The sequence below is a fragment of the Sparus aurata genome, chromosome 6 (assembly GCF_900880675.1).
Source record: "Sparus aurata chromosome 6, fSpaAur1.1, whole genome shotgun sequence".
Lineage (NCBI taxonomy): Eukaryota > Metazoa > Chordata > Actinopteri > Spariformes > Sparidae > Sparus > Sparus aurata.
The window spans coordinates 21,709,169-21,734,924 of record NC_044192.1 but is presented as its reverse complement, the minus strand read 5'-3'; the positions used below and the strand labels follow the sequence as shown (position 1 = coordinate 21,734,924).

At 41.3% G+C, this 25,756-nt stretch overlaps 1 protein-coding gene across 3 annotated transcripts; it reads left to right on the top strand.

Annotated features, from left to right (window-relative positions):
* The first annotated feature begins 667 nt into the window (after positions 1 to 667).
* fgd5b (FYVE, RhoGEF and PH domain containing 5b) lies at positions 668 to 25,756 on the top strand. Of its 3 annotated transcripts, none has more exons than XM_030421478.1 (21): positions 668 to 854; positions 1,796 to 4,280; positions 9,673 to 9,826; positions 10,262 to 10,320; positions 10,415 to 10,445; positions 11,577 to 11,728; positions 11,838 to 11,994; positions 16,333 to 16,420; positions 16,503 to 16,553; positions 16,983 to 17,041; positions 18,091 to 18,162; positions 18,364 to 18,432; positions 20,401 to 20,484; positions 20,772 to 20,851; positions 21,040 to 21,136; positions 21,260 to 21,397; positions 21,523 to 21,625; positions 22,728 to 22,858; positions 22,993 to 23,118; positions 23,294 to 23,451; positions 24,677 to 25,756. In XM_030421478.1, the coding sequence occupies exons 1-21, from the start codon at positions 845 to 847 to the stop codon at positions 24,711 to 24,713; spliced, it is 4,341 nt and encodes a 1,446-aa protein (XP_030277338.1). In that variant the 5' UTR covers positions 668 to 844; the 3' UTR covers positions 24,714 to 25,756. The 3 variants fall into 3 exon arrangements, with proteins under 3 accessions (XP_030277338.1, XP_030277339.1, XP_030277337.1); XM_030421479.1 differs by having other exon boundaries at positions 16,330 to 16,420; positions 22,993 to 23,091; XM_030421477.1 differs by having other exon boundaries at positions 16,330 to 16,420.

Below are 25,756 nucleotides of genomic sequence, written 5' to 3'. Positions count from 1 at the left end.
AAATGAAGAAGAAGAAGACGAAGAGCCGAACATGCTGTCCTATACATATGAGTTTGTCTAAGGTTCAGGTGTGTATCGACTACAGGTTATAAACTTTTTAAAATACAAAAACTGAGAAATTTTCAATTTTCTTATCTGTGTCGCCTGACAATATCCCTCACCAATCACCCCTAGTTAGACTTTTCATAACCTGGCAACCCAGACATTCGTATTGTTATTAAATCCTTATGGTTTATAAAGCATAAGCAAATGATTTATCTACCAGCAGGCTTATGAGACAAATAGTTTGAACTAATGGACCCTTAATAATAAGTACCTTATTATCAAGTGGTAGCATTCTTTTTCTATTATTTTCTGTCACCAAAAGTTATTTTCACGTGTAGTTTGGTTTATAATCAAGAAAAGTTCATATTTAAAGGTTTAGTATAGATCTGTAACTCACACATCGCATCCTATGCAGCCTTAACATTTTGCTCTTATGACCAGCCACAGCCTTTAAAAACAGATAAGTTGTAGGCTGATGCCATCATCATTGCCAACACTTGACTTGGATCCGCTGCTGCTCACTAAAGGGGATCCTGCTGTCGTGGTTCAGGCTTTGCTCTCCATTTGGTTTCTGGTCGCGTCCTGCGCGCCGGAGGACGCACAAACAATCAGCTGAGCGGCGTCTCCCTCCCAGAGGAAGATAGAGACAGAGCTGTGTTCAGTCGCACTCTCTCTCGCTCTCTGTTCGGAGACTTCAACTGAGTTTAGCTCCGTTTTTTATTTCCTTACTTGTGTTATTTGAAATAGTAAGAATCCAAGCTGTTTCCGCGGAGATGTTGGAGATGGTCGCGTCGCCAAAATGAACACAGGTGAGGGGATTCTTTTAAAAAAGCACAAGGGTGGTTTTGAATTTCTGGTCTAGAAAGCTTGTATTTCGGCGTGGTTTTTTTTGGTCGGAAGCAAAACAAGTAATATTTGATTTTTTTTTTTTTCTTGCTACATTTCTGTAAATTAATGGTAAGTCCAGCGGAAGCAACAGGATGTGAAGCAAACCAAAGTGGGTTTGCAGTGTTTCTTGATATCAGAGCCGAGGACAGTGTAACGGTGGAAATGTATTCATATTTTGCCTTTCTGGTCAAAAAGAAAAGTGATTTAACGTGATTTAGCTGAAATGGAGCGTTTTGATTCCAGAGCCAGCCCTTTCTAGTCACCCACAGATTTAAAACTCCTTTTTTAAAAAAAAAAAAAAAAAAAAAAACGTAAAGGTTGTCTTGTGAAGTTTATGGGTGGATATTAACACCTCATGCTAAAACCCTTGAGTGGATTATTATTTTTAAGGAATGTGGTATAATGAGCTGATTTTCCTTATCAAATTATCAGGTCCATCTCTGAAAATGTCGTATATTTTGCATGAGTTAATATATATTCATGAATTACATGTGTTGCCTGTTTGTCACTGTCCTTTGCTGCATAAAAATTATTATTCTCAAAGCCTGAGAGGGTTTTCTCTTGAATCACAGGAAGTGAGTCAGGGAAATCCCTTACATTATTTTGTACTCTTTCTCAAAGGATGTAAAGGCAAACCTTAGTTGATCTTTCAGAGCCACTTTCTAGTTTGGAAAATATGAGGAAAGTTGATTTGATAGGTTGCTAAATCAGTTAGTTGGCAAGTATTGTACACATTTTGCGACCACATGAGAACGTCTCGAATCTATGAGCAGTTTTAGGTCACATGGACACAATACAAATGACCTGTAAGCTATTTTAAAGCACATAATCTTACAGTTTCCTTTTCCTGTTGTTCTTTCAGACTGCACCAAGCCTTCTGTTGCTCCAAAGCCAAGATTTGTTTGTCACGCCAGTCTGAAGCTGCCCTCCCCTCTCATGTCTGCAGCCAGGGGTCCCAAACCTTCAATAGCCCCGAAACCTCAAGTCAAACCGGAGCTTAATGGAAACCAGGGAGGATGCATTAATGGCAGCTTAGTGCCTTCAGATGGAGAGGTTGATGAAGAGCATGAGGCAGAGAATGGCCTAAACAGGGTGGTAGCAGTAAGGCTGCCTGTAGAGAAACAATTTAACGCCTACATCCTCAAATCACGACAGAAAAATGTTCAGAATGTAGAGGACGGAGAGGAAGAACAGGAAGAGGAAGAAGACGTGATTCAGAAGATGGACGGGGACTGGAGGTCGACAGACAGTGCTCAGACAGAGGAGGTGGACTCCCAGGAGACACTGTGGGTCAGTGACGGTGGACTCACAGCGGACTCGGAGGAGGTGGTGGAGATGGTGGACACGGACATGACGGAGGAGATGGAGGCTGAAGGTTGTGACGCTGGCGAGGCGCTGGCTGACACGGATGGCCTCTCAATGGGAGACATTTCTGTTAATAGCATTGATGAGGACGCAGGCTGCTGTTCTGCCGAAGTGGAGAAGGAGCAGGAAAAGCTCCAAATGAAGGAGGATGAAACAGGAGATGATTTAACTGAGTCTCTCACAGACGAAACCAGTTTAATCATCAATGACACCAATACAGTTTCTCAAAAAGATGGAGGGGAGAAAGCTGAGGAATCTGCTCCTGATTGTGGCATCACGTGTAACATCCTGAAGTTTAGGTGTGGCCACAAAGAGAAGGAAAAGGAAGAAAACCTACAGAACGACTTTGACCAGAAACAGGTCTATGATACAAGTAAGAGACATGTGGCCAAAGTGGATGGTCCAACTCATGAGCCTTATTACGTCTCTTCGGAGGACATTATTAACAGAGAGATGATGCCAAGAAGTCCAGTCAGAGCACAGAAACTTTTGTCTGTAAACAGCAGTGGACTCTCAGTTGGGAACTATGTGGAAACCACAGAAAATGGACAATCCTCTGAGGATTACGTGGAGGTTGTTAACAATGGGAACAGCTGCCACACTATTGATGAAAACAAGGTAAGATCGTATCAGAAATGGACGAATGTCAAAGCTCAGGCAGCGGAGGCCTTTCTGAATCATCTGGACTGCCAGCCGAGGTTCAGGCTGGTGTCCATCTCAGTGCCAACGGACGCAGACGCATCGCTGACATCTTCTTTCTCAGACAGCCAGCTGCTCTCCCCGAATGACTCCGATGTCTCCAGAGACGACCTGGAAGACCTGGATGGTCACATAGTGCCGTTTCTGGACGACACCACAGACACGGAGCAGGACATCAGTGATGAGCACGTCTATGAGGAGCCAGGCCACAGTTCAGAGGGTGAGAATGTTTTTCCTTTTGACAAGAGGTCAGCAGAGAAGCGGTCACGCTCCCTGTCGCAGCACAATAATAATAATGTGGCTGAGATGGGAGTGCAGTTCGTTCAGAGGCCTTACATGAGTGGATTCGGACAACCTGCAATGAGCAGCAGCCCCATGTTAAGCTCAATGCTGAACAAGAGCTACGCCAAGCCCCACTATTTGTCCCTGTACCCCCGCTCCCTCTCCATGGAAGGACAGGACACGTCTGTGGGTGCCTACAGCTACCGGGAAGGATCCCCAAGACTGGGAGGTGCCATTTGTTCATCTGGAAGCTTCTCCCGCTGCTCACCTCTGTCATCCAGTGGCCTGTCCACTCCAACATCTGTAGTGGATATCCCTCCTCCGTTTGACCTGGCCTACATCACCAAGAGGCCCATCACAAAGAGTTCCCCCTCGCTTTTCATCGAAGGAGACTCATCTGAGAAAAACAGGAAAAAGAAATCCTCCATTAAGCGCTTCCTGATGCTTAAATTTAGACGGAAAACAGACAGCAAGCCTGTGGTGGATGTCAACCCATCCTCCTTTAAGGCCTCAGCAGAGCCCAGCCACCACATACCCAGCAGATTGCTGAGTCCGGACAGACACAGCATAAGTAGCTCTCCACGACTCAATTCACGCTCTGTTAGTACACCTCATGTCTCACCTGAGCCGGCTTCCAAATTCTTGTTCAGCAAAACAAAAGGGAGCTCTGTGGCCTTTCTCAATCGCAGCGTCGTCCGGGTGGAGTCCTTTGAGGATCGCTCTCGTGTGCCTTTCACACCTCTTCCCCTGACCAAGCCTCGCTCAATCTCCTTCCCCAACACGGATACCTCAGACTACGAGAATGTTCCTGCCATCAGCTCGGATTACGAGAATGTTCAGGTCCCACAACGGAGGCCTGTTCGACAGCCGCCGTTCGCAGACTTCTTTGGGCGTCCCTGTCGAGTGCTGTCCTCTGCCAATGAGACTGACGGTTATGTGGACATGAGCAGCCTCCCTGGGTTCAAGAGTCAAACTCAGTCGCCCGAAGAGGAAACAGAAAGGTACGTAAAAAAGACAACAAGAGTCTACAGCCAATTATCAGATTCTGTTTGATTTATGTTTATGTTAACATGCTCAATACAAATAATAATGTCAACATGCTGATGCTAGGCAGGTGTAATGTTTGACCATGTTCACCATCTCAGTTCAGAGTGTTAGCATGCTAACATTCGCTGTGAACACAAAGTGCAGCTCATGATGCAATCCATTGAAAAAAACAACATGGAAAAATGCACTGGAATGATCATCCAAGTTGATATTGTTGAGACAGACACAACAGCTGTCGTGGCTATGTTTGGGCTTCGCTACTGTCACCGTTGTCTTACTATAATATGCACAACATGAGACTGTTTTTACGCCAATGCCGCGGGGCATTGCAAATAATTACGAGGAACAACCTCGTTGTTCCCACCGTCCACTAGTTTTTTCACACACACACACAAATTCCACTTTCTGTTAATCATGACAAGGTAGGCTACGGAAGCTGTTTAGGATCGCTGCAGACATCAATATGAGTCAAAGTATACAGGAATCAAAGCAATTATTCAACTGTATTTCTCAACATTGCTATAAAAGAAACCCTTTCTTTGTGCTCTAGAAAATTATATTGATGAAATTTACAGACTTGCCATACATGCACCTGTTTGCTGCAGTTATGCATGTTTTCCAGAGCAAACACACTGGGACACGGAGTTAGAAAACCAGACTTCAAAATGTTGACTTCGGACTTGCAGTTGATTGCTGTGTAAGGTTTATGGGGACACCTTTGCTTTGCAGGGGTTTATGTCATGAAACAAAGTGTGGGACAAATTAATATTTTTATCCTGATGATGGTGCTGGAGAAAATGCCCAGGTGTCAGGTCTGGATTGCCATAGAGCCATGCTGCTAGTCATTGTGTGAGTGTGTGTTCATGTAGATTGATGCTCCTGGACATAATATTAGTGATCTTTGCCATTTTATACGCGGAGCACAAGTCTTTTTTATTACTGCTCGGCCACTGTGAGGGTTTCACAATGCCATTGGGGAGGAGGATTTATAACTATTTATTATGTTGAGTCCCCTGACGCTGTGGTCACAGCGGACATGGTTGTGGTGATGAGAGGTACAGTAGATAGGACAGCGGCGTAGCTTCCCTTTTGCTGTGCAGTGAGATGTAGCGAGCTGTGATGTATCTGTGTGCTGTTGAGGCATGTTGGGTGGTAGGGAAGGAAACGCTGGAGGTGGAGGTGGAGGTAGAGGTGGAGGTGGTCTCTTCAGATCTAAGTGAAAACAGGCTGGTTTAATTCATAAATCATCTCTTGAGGGATAAAAACAGGTTCCTGTGTTGATGCTGAAGGTAGAGCCTCTGGTGTCCCTGCTGTGGTGATATTTGTTGCTATGATCAGCCACGCTGTGCTAACATTAACCCATCCCCCCAGCATTCCTGTTGGCTGTGCCCATATCATACCGGCCGCTCAGGATGATTAATAGTCAGAGCATTGTGGAGTCATTGCTCTTCTCTATCCAGTCAGGAACAACAGGCTGAGATAAAATCTCAGTATGTTCTGTAGTCAGCAGTTGTATACTGCAGTGGTTCCTCCTCATCACTGTGGTTGTTGTCTGTGGATGAAAAACGGTACAACTGAGGCTCTGAAATAACTAGTTATGTAAAAAAAAATGGAGGGCAAACATTTGGCTTGATATTAAAACTTAATGTTTTGTATTTCCTAAAATCCACATGATACACCCACTCTTCAGTGTATCCTCTACTTCACCCTGCTGGTGCCTCCATCCTGTGGCTCCAGTCACAACAACATGATGACTTAGTCCTCCAGCAGTCATTTTCTCAAATGAGTGAGTTTAAATGTTTGTTTATTGTTTGCAGGCATCAAGTGATCCAGAATATAAATATCAGCCTGTGTAGACTCTCTGGGTTCACAATGAGCGTAATTGTACTGGTTGTTTCAGATTTCAGCATTTGGTCACATAGTTGTTTGTAATTTTTAGAAGGTTTTATCTGTGTGTGCCTGGAACACATTAAATTAGATGATAGGAGCTTGTGTCTACTATGACTTTGGATATTGTCTATGAATGACTGATATATCAGTTGTTCAACAGAAAAATGATCAGCTATGATGAACTCATCTTTGACAGAGCAAACGTTAGCGAAGTACATTTCTGTAAAACCAAAGAAAAGTTTCTTTATGTTGCAACTTTACATTTGTTAAATTTGTTTATTATTTCTCTCTTGTAACAACGCTGTACTTATGCTCTGGTTAGGTATTACACACAAAAAACAATTTGTTAGGGTTAGATATGAAAAATTGTTTGTCTTAAAATATGTGTTTTGGTTGGCATAGATGGAGAGGGTCGACTCGAACTACGGTTAGCCATTTGGCAGTCAGGTTAGCTAAGAAATAGAATGTTTGGTACAAATATCAAACTTTGACGTATCTGTGGCGACAGGGCTGAAACATTTGTTCCACATTTCTGTGTTTTGTATCAGAAGACCCAATGAGAGCATGCCATTCTGGAAAAAGGAAATTGCAATTGGCTTTTTCCACAATTTTCAGGCATCATGGACCAAATGATTAATTAATTAATCAAGAAAATAATGGGAAGACTTGTCCCCAGGTCCCCGTTTCTGAATAATTAATATCTGGTAAAGATGATACAGTTATGGCAGTCAGGTAAGACAAAAGTTAAACGCAAACAGCTGCTGATAAAGGAGACCTATTATGCTTTTTCATGTTTTGTCTTTCCTACAGTATTATCTGTCCTTGTGCATGTAAAAGCTGAAAGTTTTGAAAGTTAAAAAGGATAAAGTCCAAACTAACAGAAGCTCTTCTCTCCCACAGTAAACACTGCTCCTTAAATGTTTCGTCAGTAGTCCCACCTTGAATCAAGTGACTTTGTGACATCACACTACGTCACTATGTCATACATTTGTATAATTATGCCTAGCAGCTAGTTTGGTATGTAAGAATTAATTAAGCACAGCTGCTCTGTTGTTGTTAATGGTGCTGTCTCAGGCTTGTGTGAGCTGACCAATCAGAGCAGTCTGGGTTTTTAAAAGGGATGCCCTGAAGAGTCAAGAGCTAAAACAGAGAGTTTCAGAGATCATAATATGTCTCCATTAAATTAGAAACAGGTTCCATACTATGTCACTATTTTTTTATTACATATCTTATTTGTACCCCTTCCCATAAAACAGTGGCCTTGACTCAACACATTTTTAAAGTAAACCTGAAAAACATATGTCTGTGAATGAGGACAGGTGAGACTTCACAGTTTAGTGAAACATTGGATGATTCATTTAGCACTAGGTTTTATCTCTTTCTTTTCTTTTTATATCATTGCTTCTCCACCGTGAAGTACACAATTTTAATAACAACTGTTTAACAACAGCAGTATGATTGTCATTTTTCACACACTTTGAGCTTCCAGTGAAAACAGTAATCACAGCAAAGCAATATCGGAATGGACAGCAGAGTCAGTGGTTGAGGCTGTTAGTTTTACAGCACCCTGAGGGGACAATATTGGCACATCATAGTTTGGTGATCATTGGCATCTTTGCCCCATCACTGCTATCAGCGGAACAAATAGGCTCACCAGTAAACCTGAGGCGAAAAGAAAATGACTATTTCTTATCTCCTCCTGTAATTCATCTCCATAGATTTCGCCTTGAGCCTTCGTACAACAGAGCAGGACTGTGGGAAGAGGCAGAGGCAGTTTATGTGGAGTGATATAAATGCCTAATATAGAAACTGCACATGTAGTTTGAGGTTGAAACACCCCCCTCTCTGGTATCTCATCCAAAGTTTGATCCCCTGAGCAGTAATGGGCCATGCCGCTTTAATGTGTGTGGTGCAGAGATCTGAACTGCTCACATATGCTGTTCATAATTTGCATCTCAGTGGGGTTAAATCCACTGGTGCTTGGAGTGAAACATGGCAGGAACATTGGCAAGGCAATTGGTCACATAGAGGACTAATGCATCACTACTGTAACTTAAGGACGTGTTTGTATTTGCATATCTTACACTCCCCGCTGGGCTGCAACCATTAGCATATTCATTTGTGCTCCCTGCAGAAGAGAATCTCGTTGCATAAAACACCGACATGCGTCCCTTGTCGGGTACAGTTGTCACCGCAGGCCCTTCAGGATCACTTTATTGGTTCTCTAGACCTGCGATGTTTTATCTATTCACATTTGCTTCTAACACTGAATATGTTTATTATAGCGATATTTCAATGCACACCACCATAAAGGACCATAAAGATGGTTTGGATGGTTAAATGAAATTCATCTGATTTATTCTCAAATGATGGAGGTTTGAGGACTGAACACAGTTCACATTATGTAACCAATGCGTCAAAGTTGTGGTAAAAACCCTGTAGTGAATGGTAAAAAGTGCTACTTTATAGACTTGGACAATTGTTTCCAACCTTTGGCGTCGGGACCCCATCAAGGCGTCAAAGATGATTAAAGGAATAAGAAGGAAGAACATTTATTCCAACAGTTTGCTGATTATTGGTTTGTCTTGAGGAATACTGAAAACCATCACATCTTTAGGTGCCTCAAACAGTAAGTGAATAGTAAACAGTAGTGTAGTAGTAGTAGCAGTTTTGGGAAATACACTTATGTTAGTTTTTTGGCAGAGATGAGAAGCTCTATTTCACATCATGGCTGTACAGTGAATATGAGGCAGCTGGTTATCTTAGCTTAGCATAAAGACTGGAAATGGGGCAAAGCTATCCTGGCTCTGTCCGGAGCTAACAACATCTGTCTACCACCGTTAAGCCTAAAACCATATCTTGCGAATGATTTCTCAGTCCATGACAGTTGCCCCACTACCAACAGTGACTCAAGGAAGTGATTGAATGGGGTCTATCCCTGGCCAAGACCCATCCTCCATCCACGTTTCATGAAAATCTATTCAGTCGTTTTGTGACACGAGTGAAAACATAACCTCATTGTTGGAGGTGATTGTTAGGTGAAAGCTTACATGTAGAATATAACATTCGCTCAGTTGCTTGGAATCATTCGCTCCACAACAATAACGCCTACGTTTGGCTTATTTCTGGACCACACGTGTCAGTCGCAGCTGTAGACTCTTCAGCTTTATCGCCCAGTTTTTCCTTTCTTCGAAAAGCAATCCAAAAGTAAAAATAAATAAAAAAAAGTTACATTACTTACATTAATTACGACAGACTAATTAGAATAGTTAAATCACTTGTTACATTTTTAACATTGTAACTAGTAATCTGTGATCTATTACATTTCAAAAGTAACCTTCACAATAATTGTAATGCAGTTATTTGAAGTTTAAGATGGCAGCTAGACTTTGTCAGTCAGGAGTCAGTTATCAGTTAGTTTACACATCATTTACTGAGCCCCTTCTTTCTCACCAGTGCCTACACAGAAGCCTACAACGTCTGTTCAGTGGCAGTCGCTCCACAGACTGTTTCAGTGGGTGATGTCGGGGGAGAGACGACAGGTGAGGAAGACCAAGGACGTACCTCAGAGGAGGAGGAAGGAGGCATAGACAGCAACTATGACAGACAGGTAAGTTCTGATAAATGTCTGTTGCGTTTGTGTAAAGATGGTGTGTAAAAATAATGTATTTTCATACCAATGTGGGAATGTTGGATTCATATTGTGAATTCTTTATGGATTTTATGAAAATTAAACTTGTTTTGTTTTGTGCCACCGTGGTCGGCAGATATAATGACATATTTGAAGAACGAAAAAAAGACAAAACAAGGTGAACTGTTTTTTCTCTTTGGGCAATTGCAAAATTGCCCTCACAAGCCAGGATTTTAATGTGGGTTAATGGAGGTTAATGGGCTACTACAAGGCTGTCCTCATTATTTAGAATTTGATTGCCGCCCGGAGATGAAGTGGAGAGAGGAGCCAGCGATATTTGTTGAACTGCCGCCAAAATGCTTTAGCTCTTACCAACCCTGGGCTTATAACAAGTAATACTATGATTGTTTACAGCCTGACGGACGATCCAGGGCCTTTTACATCGCCAAAGAGCTGGTGGACACAGAGAGATTGTAAGTTACTAATTTCCCTTATCGGTCATCTCTGCATATCGGCCCAAATTAATCAGGTTCCTGTTTAATCGTGTATTTATATGTCTGTCCACAGACATGTGAAAGCCCTCAAGCTCCTGCAGGAGGTAAGTGATCAATATGCTCTTTCAATTTACTATAGCAATATAATTCTCATGTATGTAACTAGATATAATCTATGTGAGGGAATTACAGTAGCTTCTAAAATAGGCCATGTGTAAGACTGAAGATGAGGAGTTATATATTAAAGAAAAGCAGCTTATGTTACATATGCACAATATATACAGCTGTTTTAACATTATAGCTTCAAAATCAAAAGTCGAAATGCCTGGTCTCGCGTTACGTACTGTAACATGGAACGAGTGGGTTCGATCATGTGCAAGAAGTGTGCAATGCTTTACATCACACACCACCAACAATGGGTCTAAGAAGGAGCAACATTAGCTCAGTTTTCTTAACACAGGCCTCATGACAGAGGCGAAGAGACAGTTGTTGTTAAGATCCAAACCTTTATGAAAGATTGCGACTTAGGTTGTCATCTCAACTGTGTCATCGTCTCATCTAACCTCAGTTCCGGCTCAAGGTTGCATGCAATTGAAAAAATTCAACTCACAACCAAAAGTCTTGTCAGTCTTTGTTAATCTCATGTGACAGCTGCGGCCAGAGGTGTTATGTTTTCAGATCCGTCCCATTCTTCTTCAGAAATGACATGTTCTGTCTGTATTTATTAGCAGATGTGAAATATGTTTATTTCAATTCCATCAATATAAATGTACACTGACTATTCTATTTGTTTTGTATGTCTGTTCTTAATTTAACGTGTTTCGATGTGCTCCACACTCGTTCACATTCGTCGGTACAGTACAAGCTTCAAACACAGTCTGATCTGCTGGCCCCTGAGCAGAACCACTGGGTCAGTTTGGGCACCTCAGCAGTGATAATGAGGGAGGAACAAGTGCTTCCCTTTCACTTCCCTTCCCAGATGTTATCCCTTTGGGTTTTGGGATTAAATTAGTGAACCAGACCTCCACGGCTCCGGCGTTCTTATCAATGATGGTGTCTCTTGATATAATAGCTCATTTACTCCCTGCTGTCAGATATTATCTTTTCATACTACTACAGAAGAATGGAAGGAAACACATTTGAGAAAAGCAGACTGCGGGGAAATTTAAAGTTTGGTCAGAATTTAACGTAAACTATGAATTATAAACGTCCCTCCACACTTGCCCATGCACCAGGACTTTCGGGAAGCAGTGGGAGCAGCAGTTGGGGACGAGGGGGAGGCTGTGTTGGATGAGGAGAGGCTTCGAGAGATTCTCAACGAGCTGCCGGATGTTTACACACTGCATCGCAGAATCCTCAACGAGCTGGAGAATCGAATCCGACACTGGTGAGACTTCTTCTTCCCTTTTCTTCCACAGAATTCAAGCATTAAAGCAGCTCTGAAAAGCATTTTCCATGTAAATGCCCTTCCATCTCACCTCTGTTTTTCCATGCAGGGAGGAAAGCCAGAGGATTGCAGACATCTTCCTATCCAGAAAAGCAGAGTTCTTGGTTTTCACCACCTATATCGGCCACTACGACAGAAGCATGAACCTGCTGGAGGACAGCTGCCGAACTTCTCCTGCCTTTGCAGCCATTGTTCACCAGTTTGAGGTCAGCACTACCGTCCTTCTCTAAAACAGTTTTACACAGAAATCTGCACTTAAATGTGAGTTGTTTAAATGTGGGTAGACCCTCTAAATGCCAATAGACGAGTTTGCCTGCCATCTGGTTTTTTCTGGTATGTTACATTCGATGTCACGTAAAACAGTAAAAAGCAGCATGGAGGCCAGTGACAACGTAATGGTGGTTACTTTTTTATATCTTTTACTTAATTCTCTTTCAAACTCAACACTGACTCAAAGATGTTTGAACGCCACTTGAACGAAGACGGATGGAAACATATTTACACACCGACATTGAGAACTTCAACGTGTGTCATAGTGAGGCGCCGTAAATGGGGCAAAAATGAGCGCATTCAGCCAGGTGTCATGTTTCATTCACAGCTGATTGAAGCTGGAGCCAATCGATACCCGTAACTACTGCAGATACCATTTGACACGTGAATGAATGCTTAGTGTACCATTTCCTATTGAAGACAGAAAGCCAGATGTTAGTGGGTGTTGGTTTTATGTTCAGTGTAAAAGGGGTTTAACTCTAAACTCAAAACACGTAACGCAACACATGACACAGTCCATAAAAACTGACGTGTTGAAACCTTGTCAGAATTATGATAGTGTCATGAGTGATTTCATGAGAAAGCACAGAGCTAGCTACAAATATCTTTACTTACCATCAGGCCAAACTCATACGTCTGTACTTGTATTCCTATTCTGGTATGCAAATTAAAAGACAAAACACAGTTGGGTACATGAAGTGTATTTTATATATATATATATGTATGACATTTAATACTCTCACTGGCTTCAGCGAGAGATATCAGTGTGCTCTTTGTCCTCCTCTTTCTTAACTGATGTGTCATACGAAGGTTTTGCTCCCTGCTTAAATGTGTACACAGCAAGAAAACAGGACTACTGGGACCGTTTTGAATAACTGAAAACTTAAATATGAGTCACTTAAATTGAGGTGGTGGAAAATTTCGGAGGTTTTCATTAAAACAGCAGTGCAACTTCAACCTCACACATTTGATTGTTATTAAGCGCCTCCCTTATCTTCACATCGTCTCCTATCAGCAGAGTTCAGTGTGTGTGGTTCTGGCCATTGTCAGTTTGAGAGAGTCCCTTGTGACAAAAAGTATAAGATGCAAACCTTTAACAGGTTCAAGCAAAAGGCCAACAGCTAAGTGAATAAAAGCAGTAATTTAATTTAAAGCATCACCTACACAATGTTCTTGTCTGTTAATAGACGCTGTCATGACACCCGGAGGAAAAACAAACCGTATGTTAAGATGTTAAGAATAGATGATGGTGCGAGCCACTCAGAACAACAATTAAACACTGAATGTCTCTTTGAAAACAGGGGAATCTTAAAGTTTACGTAGGATGTGTTTCCCAGCAGCTTTTCCGGGCTCCACAACACGCCCAGACGATGCACTTTAGTGAGGAGTTTTAATTAAATCAATTAAATGACCAGACACAAGGCAGCATTTTTCAAACCATACAGCTATTAAGTTGATACGTTTGGAACATGAAACTGTTGAACAACACTGTTGAAAAGAATAAGACATGGTAGTATGATTGGAAGTTCAAGAGGGAGATTGCAGCATGTGTTCACTATCCACTCATTTACAGTCAGGTATTATCCAGCCACGGACGGTTTTCATTATTTTTCCCCTTGGTTTATAGAGCACGGAGGAGAAGTCTTTGCAAAGGTGGACTGTTTTCTCCGTCTGATTTAACAGCATCCGTTTTTAAAAGTCCTGAGTTTCTCTTAAGCCTGTTGTGTGTTAATATGAGTGCAGTAAGCTCGTTGACATTATTATTAGTTTTATTGATTATAAGTTTTCACAGGAAACAGCTGACAGAATAGTTTCCTACACTTTTGTATTTAACCAAGGACCAAAACACTAAAGCTGTCGGTTGAATATTACTAAATATGCAAGACCAGTTCATTGAGGACAGCTGGTGTACAGAGATTTTTTTGTACAGAGATTCTGCAACGAAGACTCACTTCTATGCCTTTGATTTTTCGTAGGCAACTGGACTTGTTTCAGTTTCTTAAAGACATTTCACCTCTCATCCAAGAGGCTTCTTCTGTTCATGAGGAACTGGTGAAACGTCTTCAAGAAACTGAAACAAGTCCAGTTGCCTACAATACAGCACCTAGATTTGGCATGACCTGGATGACTGAGAACCTTGGTCAACACATGAAACTAGAGTAACACATGAGCGAAAGTGATTTCTAAGTCCTTCAAAGAGGACAGTACGCCCTTTAAGGCAGGCCTACTCAATTATTATTTTTAGAAGGGCCGGATTTGAAAAACGTAAAGTTCCAAGGTGCACATCAGGTACACATCTGACTTAAAGCCCCAGTACAGACTTTTCATTTAGTGTTTATTTTGGCGGCCCCGCTGGACGAAAGCGGTAGTGTTTTGCCGGAATGGAGACTGCATTTCCCATGAGCTCTGGCGCCCACTGTCGTGAAGACGTTTGTCTGACCGGCGCGTGTAGATTTGTTTTGGAAACGTCGGAAAGACGACGGGACTTGCTTTGAAAACTTTTTTTTTTATTATTATTTTTTTTTAGCAGCTACCTGCAGCGTGCATATGGACGAGGTAATGTGTCTATTTGTATTTCTACTTAATATAATATGCCGCCGGTGAAACAAAGTAATGCTGCTGTTGCACTGCTATTTCCCAGCTATATATATTACCCACGGTGCTACAGAGCTAGCGTTACAGCAAAGTCACAGTGATTGTGATGGATGTTTTGTTCTAAGTAAGAAACTGAATCATTTATAATGACAGAGGATATTACCGATGCATCGTTGCAGGTCGGCTGGGCTGATCACACAGCTGAAATGGATGCGTGATCTAAGACGTTTGTTGTCGTTTTCACGAGTGTAGTATCTAGAGCTAATCTAGTGGTAACGTTAGCCAGCTTTGTTGTAACAACATAAATTCATGTATTGCTGTAAACTACGTCCCGCATTACATTTCATAAATGAAATAAAATGTACAAACCTGTCTAGGAGGAATCGGGCGAATTCTGGATCCGACCCTCCCTTCAAGCCCCGCAACTCTCTCCATCTCTGGAAGGAATCGCCAATGTTTATCCGTGTTTTAGCCCTAGCTCGATCGGATTCCCTCTTGGCCTTTCGTTGTTCTTCGGTTCGAATTCTTTTTCTTTTCTTTGTCTCATTATCAGCCATGACAAAAGTTTTAGCTCGGTTAGCACTGGCTAGCGTAGCAACAAAACAGCTATGCCGTATCCTGAATGTCGTCAGTTCCGGTCTGACTGCCGTAAATCGTTTCGTCAGTGGTCCGACCCGACCAAGGCCTTTCAGAGGTATAGAATTATACTACTTAGAAAAAGCGTATCTTCACGCTGATGGGCTCATTTGCTGTTGTAGGTAACAGAGACGCATCAGCAGAAACCAGAGACTTTTCTATATCCAGTTAAAAACTCCGTACAGGGGCTTTAAAAAACAACATTTAGAACAACCAATGCTTTGACTTTTTCTTTACTTTATTACTTTTCCCAGTTGAAATAGGATTATATAAAAGAGCGGGACAAACATTTCCTCTGCTTAAACTGATCACTAGATCAGAAAGTAACAAAATCTGCCTACTGAGAAATAATACTGATTTTGAACCGTCTGAAGTCCGGTTGGTGCTAAGGAAATACCACCGAGTGAATGCCCATCCGACAAATTTTGTTTTACCTCGTTTTCTATCACTCTACCTCTTCTTCGCCGTCTCCACAGTTAGTCCAGTTGTTCCACTGTTACCTGGGAATAGCAGCCTAATCTATACTTAGGTGGTGCCATTTTTTCTAGAGTCATTACACCTTGCAATCAATTTTTACTTCAGAATGATCAGTAAAAGCTAAATTGACAATTTTAAATAATGAGAGAGAGAGATATAAATAATTATTAAACATTTAATTACTGAAAAATGCGTATGTAGAGGTGTGAGCATGGCTGTCTTTGCAGATTCACACATACAAACAGGCGTACACACACTTGTTTTCTTGTAAGGTGCTGTGCTGACCAGCAGTCTGTGTTATTGGCCCTTGTTCACACTTAAAATATGAGTATTGCTGCTGCTCAGGGGTCCAGTGAGGTTTCATAATTTGCTTCTCAGCACAACATGCACTTTATTTGCCAACGGTTTTTTTTTGTTGTTTTTTTTACACATTCAGATAAATAAATTTTAATTATTTTAATCAATCAAACATCAGCCGGAGTTCACATGGTTTATTTCAGTAAATCTGTTCCTAACGAACAACAGTGATACAGTGAAAATGCTCATTGGTTGATTTGTCTCAGCAGCAGAGCCCGGCCGGGGAGAACGTGTCCCTGAAACATCAGCTCCTGCAGGTCATTGTTCGTGTGGCTCAGTATCGCATGCTGCTCACCGGTGAGTCATGTGTACAGGATGAATCAAGGAAAAACATATTTTACTCATAGCGGTTGTATTCATTCTTTCACTCCGTTCACAGATTATCTGAACAACCTCTCCCCTGATTCCAAGGAATATGAAGACACCCAAGGTACCTTAAACACACAGCAGAGCCCGTGTGGACAGAGCTGCTCACAAGAGAGCCTCTGTGTTTGTAGCTCTGTTCACAGCAAATGTATTTGTTCTCATTTGGCATGGAGAGATGGCCGTAAGGGGGGACAATGTAGCCCACCAGACAGTCATTTCTGCTCTCTTGTGTCTGAAAACTGTGATGTGGAATTCATGAGAAGACCTGCGTCAGACACAATATCTTTTATCTCCGATAAGGGAGCCAACCCAGTCCAGGCTTGTTGACACAGCCGGGCTCCTCGACTCATTCTGAGTTTCACATTTGGTGACTTTCTACACAGAGAAAAAAAACAAAGAAACATCTCAGAAATTATTATTCATGGTGAAAATTGACATTTCTTCTCATTAAGTGTCTTTTCTGATTCCTTCTCTCTGTGTTTGACTCAAACAGCTGCTGTGGTGGTAGTGTCGGACATTGCAGATCAAGCAAACGACAGCTTAAAGCATGGGGTGAGTAGCATGTGTAGGTGCACGTAGACAAACATTTCCATCCAGAGCTGCACATCTTATTTTCAAGCTGAACCTCTGTACAGAACACACAGACATTAAAGCACACATTGGTGGCGTCCCTCACATTAGTAATTCTAACAATATGGGCTGTGTCTGTGTGAAAAAAAACCGAATTCTATAAATTTATAAATAACTCCAACCCTTACAACTTTAAGTTCTTCCATGTTCAGTCATCCACCTAAAGGTTGGCCCCTATACAGATTAATCATTATGGAAAGTTAACTGCTCTGAGTAAATGTAGCGTCACTTCTCACAGTACAGATTTGACGAAGTGTAAACAGAAGAAGAAATATGAGCAAATTATCAAAATGATATCACTGAAACCAGTCTCCTATCTCTAATGTTACCATATAGATACAAATCACAGGCTTTACTTGAGGTTGAATCTACGTTCACGAGTCCAAACTCTGGCACCAAAATGTGAAGACGTCCATAAAATGTGACCTGTTTTTTGACACTTAACCCTATTTACAGGAAAGCTAAAACAAGACATGAGCAAACTTTATCCTGATTTTGTTTATTTAATTCAATTTTTAATATTAAAACTGGATTGCAATATACTTAATAAGCAATATTTTGACATTTGACTTTAATCATCAAGGTAACAGGTAACCAAAGACATCAAGTAATGCTGAAATAAAGTAAAATAGTTTCCTTTTGAATGGTGACTTCACCAGCTAACCGCCAGCAAGTTAGCATTGTCATTTTTGAGCATGTTAGCATGTTGAGGTAGCATTTGGCACAAAGTGCTACAGTTCCAAAGTCTCAACGAGCCACTTGCATGGCTGTAGACTGTCGTTTGTGGCCAGTAACACAGTAGTTAAAGAGCCTCATGTCAAATTATGACATTTCTGTCCATCTGGATCATTCTGAAGAGAACAATATCTGACATGCCAGCCTGATCCAGGTGATAACTGACAAAAGAAGAACATTGTTTGGGGTTCCTGGTAATGCTTATTCACTGTTTCTTTTCTCTCTTTGTGTCTCAGGAGAACTTGTTGCGTCTGGTCAACATAGAGTACAGCGTTCGTGGCCAGCGGGACCTGCTGCAGCCTGGCAGGGTATGACTCTGATAACAGCATTGTTTCTGTCTGTTGATTGCCAGCCCGCCCTGTCTGCCCTGCACCACCCCTGTGTTGCCCTTTACACAATCATTCAGCTGGGAATCCCCAGCTGGCCTGGGTTTAACAACAACATTAATTACTGCAGATGCCCTCCATGTGTCATGACTCGCAAAGTTTCTGTGTACTTTTTTATATCAGGTCTTTGTGAAGGAGGGCACCCTGATGAAGGTCAGCAGGAAGAATCGACAGCCCCGCCATCTGTTTCTGGTAAACTCTGCTTCCTGTTTGTTGTACATAAGCTGATAGACACATGTGGTTAAACTTTGCCATATTTTGTATTATCATCATGTAAGCACGGTGAGTTTTTAAGTAAACTCTGTCCAAACTTTTGCCGTTTTCTGTCTGGTCTGTTTCTGCGTCCAGACTGAGCTATTAAGAGCAGGGTTTCCTGGCAGGATGTTTCTGAATGCTGACTTCCTGAGCCAGTTCTTTACTGACAGCTAAAGGGAAGGTCAACCCCAGCTCCTTATTAACTGAAGGATCCATGTACACCTGTGACCTTTTATAATCCTGTCTGCTGAATATTAGTCTGACGTGTCTGCAGCACCTATAATGTGGGCGGTGTTTTTTCAGCTGAGTAAGATAACACTAAAGTAAACCGCAAGAGGGATGTGATTTTTAAGTTTTACGTTTAAACTGATCACTTTTATATTTTATACCAGGAAAGAGAAAGTTGAAATAGACTGAGGACACACTCTACTCAACATCAATTCGTAACATCATAATGAGAGAGGTTATAGCCCTGAAATGTTATAATCAAGAGAGATTAGAAAATTACACGCCTTCGCAAATTATCCATAGAGCATCATCAAACGAGCTGCTTCTCCCTCCTGTGGCTTTTTCAAAATTTGTGGTCTGGGCTCGACATTAAAAAAGCTCGTAAAACTTCTCTTCTCGAGCAATTGTTGCTAATCCTCGCTGCATAACTTTATCCTGCTTGTTTAACAACCCAGACAGTGATCACGAGTTATCAGCTATTATTAATGTTGGAGACAACACAATAAAAACAAGTCTGCAGGAGCTGACAGCCTCAAACAAAAGTACTAAAACACACTGGGGGAAGTGAGTAAAATGAGTCACTGGAAAAATATTACAGAGGTTAATGATCCAGTTTGATATCATCTTTGATATCTGTGTACTGAAGTATCCACTCGTGTATGATCATAAAAGTTCACGGTGTGAGGTTTTAAATTTATAGAACCCCTCCAGGACATGTTTTAAGACATGAACAAGTACTCATGGTGTTAAAATTCTGCCAATGAATCCATTTCTTCTCCCTCATTGAAAAAAACCCCTGAAATTTATAAACATGGAAATATCTGTTCAACATGGACATCACATTGTGTGCATGCGAAATAGTCACATCTTGGTCACTCAGTGTCAAGTAAGACAAATTAACTCAGCTCTTTCACATTTTAGATGTGTTTTTGGTTTTTTTGGCACACACAAGCTAAACAATAAGGTTGTAGCATTTGATAAATCTTAAAAATGGTGCCACTCACAGTCTCTCTCCTCTCTGTGGTTGTAAATTATATTGACATTAATGTGACATAAATTTCTGGCTAAATTTCCTCTATTTTTCATAACTCAATATACACAGCAGAAAACCAAAATATTGCCAGCTTTTTCCCAACGTCCTGCAGCCCTAATGCAAATATTTTTCTTTCAGTGCGTGACACAGGATGTCACTGAAAAGTCAATTCTCAGTGTGCGAGCAGTGCAGGTTTTCACAGGCCTCCAAACTACTTGTGATGTCACAAAGTCTTGTTGTCCATACCTGTCTTAAACTCAGATTTAAGTTATAACAGCCTGCTAGAGTCAAACTCTGTACATACTTTTGTGTGTGTGTGTGTGTGTGTGTGTGTGTGTGTGTGTGTGTGTGTTGAGCTGGTAGATGTTCAGCATGTTGTGATTACACTGTGAGAGAAAAACTACATAGAGTTTGGTGTGAAGTTCTTTCCTTCACTGAATCAGCTGCGTGAACTCGCTTAGTAGAAGTCGAGTTTTATATTAGCTTGTAGTGCCACCTACTGGAGAATCCCTGCACATGCATGAATAATGAAGTCTGAGTGTCCAGGCTGTTTTTCCTTGTTTATGGTATGTTTTAATGTTCATGCATTTGTGTCTTCTGCAGATTTACTGTGAGTCACGAGTGTTATTTCCCTCTGTTTTTAGATGAATGATGTGCTGCTGTACACCTACCCTCAGCAGGACGGGAAATACAGGCTGAAGAATACTCTGCCACTCGCTGGGCTGAAGGTCAGGGTCTTTCATTAAACAACCTCATTTTGTGTTCTGTTGAATTTTTTAACCATGTTTTCCCACAATCCCACATAAGTTGATGTACAATTAAAACTAGAAGTAAAAACAGTCATCGAAGCATTAAGTTAAATGGATTTTTAACAAGGTGATTCACTAGTTTGCAGTAAATAGAGAATGTGAGAATAGCAAGATATGTTTTTCTCAAACTGTCAGACTGTAAATGTTTGCCCTTTAGTTCTCCATCGTCGCTCTGGTCTGATTTATGATTTTTTACTGATTCCCAGGTCAGTAAACCCATCATAGAAAATGTCCAAAATGCACTGAGGATTGAAGGAATGGACATATCCATCACTTTGTCTGCAAGGTGGGTCAAACATTACTGGGTCCTGCTGAATAATGAATATCTACATTTAAAATATGTAAACGGTGTAAAGTGTTTACTACAGCGGACAATGTTTTCCATATTTGGTGTTTTTCCAACTTTTATATGGTGTCAGCTACTGAATTCTTTCAGTAATAACAGTGTTTTGTGTTTCTGTGTATTTCTTGCAGTTCCTTCATTGAAAGAGAGGACTGGTTTTACACTCTGAGCCGCGCTGTGACCGAACACACTCGGGGATCTGTAGCATTCAACAGCTCCTCAGGAGAAGTGAGCAAACTCCTCTCCTCTGTATTGATCTGTTTTGATTCATTATAACATTTTCTTTTCACAAGTTATCGTCATCGATCTCCATGTGATACAGCAGGATTTTTTTCTCTGTGTTTGTTCCAGGGCAGGGATCGTTTGCGGCTGTCTCTGGGAGAGAAAGCTCCAACACTTGTTCCAGTCTCACAAGTGATGATGTGCATGAACTGCACCTCGGACTTCAGCCTCACTCTTCGGAGACACCACTGCCACGGCTGCGGAAGAGTGAGTCACACGCAAATCAAACACAGTGCTCCTTAAACACTTCAGTATCTGTGAGACAGGATGCAATATATATTTTAATGTGTATTTGTATATTATCTGCAATGAATTTATGTTGTTTGATGCAGATTGTGTGTCGGAGCTGCTCCAGGAACAGATACCCACTGAAATACATGAAAGACCGCATGGCCAAAGTGTGTGATCATTGTTACAACGAGCTGAAGAAGAGAGGTGGGAAAACTCGACATTTTTGGAATTCATCGTCAATTTGTGTGTCAGTATGTTTGTCAGCCCAAAACTTTTAGTATTGCTGTTCTTCCTGCTTCCATGAGAAGCAATTTGGTTATCCCTAACATCACTAATTGTAACCACTGTCATCACCCACTATCACACTTGCCAACCTCGACACCTCAGAAATAGGATTTTAAAACCAAAGTGCAAGTCTGTGGTAATAAATTTTCATTCCATTTTGTGCCCCTGACCCTTATAGAGTCTGTGTGGGTGTGTCTCTCCAGGACATCTATGATTTGCTTGAGTATTTCTTTCTCTTCTCCTTTTGTCTGTGGGTCTCTCACTCAGTGAGGAGGACAAGGTGTATATTAAGCTAGAGTAAGCACAGTGCCAGAAACAGGTTATCATAACTAAAAAGTGGGAAACGGTGTGAGAAATCAGGAGAAGCACAGGAGAATTGTGACCCCAGGAGGAAACTGGGAGAGGGAGATAAAAAAATGGGCATCAAACCTGGAAAATCAGGATGCCAAGTATCAGTCTGTGGTTTATACAGGGGAAGTTGATCTGAAATCAGACAGAGCTGGCAGATGTTTTACAGTAAACATGTTCATAAAACAGAGAGCGTAGTACATTTGGAAAAGTGTAAAAAAAAGTCTATTTTTACTTAGTGCACAATAGATACATCAGTACCAGTTGCACCATTATATAATAAACTGTCATAAGTTCAATGACCACTGGGTATAGCATGAAGCTCATGTAAGATGTGTAAGTCAGTGATGATTAGTGTGTTTCATTCTTTGGGAGTGAGCTCACGCTTCAGTTTATGTAGTCTGTGTGTAAGATTCAATGAATTTTTATCAGTAAAGGAAAACCTTTAGTTCCCATTCCTTATTTCCAAAATCATATTTAACATTTGTGGAAAACAAGTAATCATATTGGAGGAGTAACCTTGTTCACTTATCCATACCCTCACTATGACCCACTCAGAAGGATATAGCCTCTGCTGTGGTATAGTTCAGACACAGAGGTTGCACAATGACAAGTGGGTGTTATAGTCTTGTCCCTGTCCTCTGTTGTAAAAGGAATGTATCTATTTCTGCAGGTGGAGACGTGTCTGCAGGTAAGAACAGCCCTCGTCCAAACCGCTCCAGTCGTCCTCTCTCTTCCGTGTTCCAAAACATCCATCCTCCCAACATCTGGAGACATCGGAAAGGCACCATCTCCTTCAACCAGGTACACCTGCAACGTGTTGGTTTCTCTCTCTGCAGAGAGGTGCACCGCACAGTGCTCACGTGGATGACTGCAATGCCATGTCTTCTAAGTAACATTGCCAATTATCAATCCTTTCCTGCTCCCACGTTTGGCAGGCGACCGTGTCCGAGGAGGGCTCCATTAGTGGAAGTCTGCAGCGCAGCAAGAAGAGCAAGAGGAGCTGGAAGAGACTGTGGTTCCTCCTAAAAGACAAGGTGCTTTACACCTACCGAGCTCAAGAGGTGAGGGGAAACATGCACTCCCCTTTAACCTGAACAGCACATACTCACACTTAAATAGACAGTGAGGTTGAAAGCCATCAGATGTCTGAAAATAACTAAAAGTGCTGAAATGCCCTCAAGTACATCACTGTATTTCAATCCATTCCTGTTCTGCTGATGCATTTTGTGTCTGCAGGAGAAAGTAGCATCGGAGAGTTTACCTCTGCTGGGCTTCACAGTGAGGCTACCGGACAAGCAGGAGGGAGAGGAGGAAGAGGCCAATATCTTCCAGCTCTACCACAAAAACACTTTGTACTACACCTTTAAGGCTGTGGACAACCACACAGCCCAGAGGTGAGCAGCCATTGACAGCTGTTTGAAAATGTACTTAGATCAACAGTTACAAGATTTAGTCTGACTTCACTGTGCAAACAGAACGTATTGTAGTATGAAAGTCTTGTCTTGCGAACTGAAGCTCGAACAGACTCACCATAAGCTGATGTGTTTGCCAGTGTGAGTGACTCACAGGGCCGCTTTTGATAAGCTGTTGCTATCATGGAGAAAACTAAGAAAAACAGTCAAATTTATAACTCTCAGTTGCTCAGTGGGTTCCAACAGATTTATTTTTTGTTCTTCTTGACTGACTAATGGCCATGTCATCCTTGACCAGTGTTGGTGAAGAAACTTTGCAAGCTACCAATTATTTTTTACTGGAAGAAGCTGAACCACAGAAAAGCTTCTGAAAGAAAGTTTGGTTAACTTTTTTTTTTTTTTTAGATGTCAAATGTACAATGTACATTGGATATGAAATTAAAGAGCTGTCAAGTACTGAAGTAAAAATACTTTGTGGCTGTACTTAAGTAGATTTTTCAGGTATCTGCTTTTTCTGACAACCTTTACCTTTACTCTCTACATTTTACATTAATGTCTGTACCCTCTGCTCCTTACATTTTCAAAACAGGTTCGATACTTTGGTTTTTATGCATTTGACACAAATAACTAAATAATTTTGCACGCCGCCTTCCCATCATCACAAGACTAGTTTCAACCTATCAGTGCATATCAGGCACAACAGACGTAGCAAGACAACAGAGAGGGAGGCTCGATTGTGTTGAAAAGACATGTGATGGCAAAGGCTCAGGTTCAGTTAGCTTTGCACAGAAATGACGGGTAGAAATGTCCTTCAGAGGGATACTTTTTTAATTGTATACTTTTAAACTTATATGTAGTTAAACAACTACTTTGATTACATGTAGTTTACTACACTGCTGATTACACGGTCTGAAGGGGAAATATGAGCTTCACTAATTGTTGTTGTTTGAGTATTTTCTCTGAGCAGCAACAATGTGAGCACTGAGTTTACAGAAACAGCAAAGTTAATAAAACTCACCCCTCAAGGCAAAATACTATAAATGTTCAAATTCAGAAGCGAGTTTCAAAATTTGCTCAATTAAAAATGTAGCTGTTTGTCATGCTGCCAAGCACATAGCTGGAAGTTTGAAGTAGACTGAAATGACTCTGTCAGCACAACTGAAACTCGTGTTGTTTTTCCCTAATGTGGAATCCTCTTCTCATACAGGTGGGTTAATGCCATGGAGGAAGCCACAGTTTTATAGGACCGGCCCTGGACTGCCTTGTCCTATTCTCCAAATCAGACTGTGACAACATAAAGGGAACAAAGGGAATAAAACACAATATTTGATTATGTTTGCAAGTTTTAACTTGCCTTGCTGGACTGAATAAAAGAAGACATGGTGTTCTTTGAGAGGGGACACGATTACCTACTTTGTCAACCTCCAGTGTCCCCTGCCTGCTGCTACCGCAGGTGTGATCCTGAAAGCAGCGAGAGGCGTTGGCCCAGATACCTGCCTGTGTGGAACATTACATTGATATGTCCTGTATTTCCCTCAGCAGCTGGTCAGCCGCATTCCTCCAAATCACTGGGAGGATCGTAGATCGTAGAGAAGAAAGCTGTTGTAGGATTTTATAAATGCATCTATTATTTCAGAAAGTGAGCAAATCATTTGAATAACTGAACACACATTTTAACCACAGTCATTTTACTGTCTTTACATAGAGTCAGAAATAAGAGCAACACATTTCAACCTCATTCAAAAATGCAAATGTGGAATGGCCTTCGGAAAAAGAATTATTTAGTTCTGCTTTCATTTCAGCATGCGTTCTTACAATTGATTCAAAGCACCTCTATGACTTGTACCTTGAAGCACAGGCTGTATCACAGAATGAGTAATTTTATTTGTAAAGATGTGTCTGTAGAGGAGTCCGTAGCCATGTACTGTATTGTTGGAGATGGTCCTGCCAGTGGATAAATATGCTTTTTTGCACTGATATACAAAGGAATGAAACTTAAAAAGGAATATGAGTGTACCTTCATCATAGAAGGCCAGCTGAACTTCACTTAATGGACATGCTTTTTGAGAAAAATGGTGCCAATTTCATCCAAAACAGGTATAATGTAAATTCTTATCTGTACAAAAAACTCCAGATCCAGATGTGCGCAGTTTGTTTTGCTCTGAATCAATGATATCACTGATATTCATCAGTGTCATGGACTTTGTACTGTACTTGATGATTATTTAGTTTAAATTTCTAACACTGTTATTTTAAAATCAAGTAAAAGAGGCTATAATGATGGAAA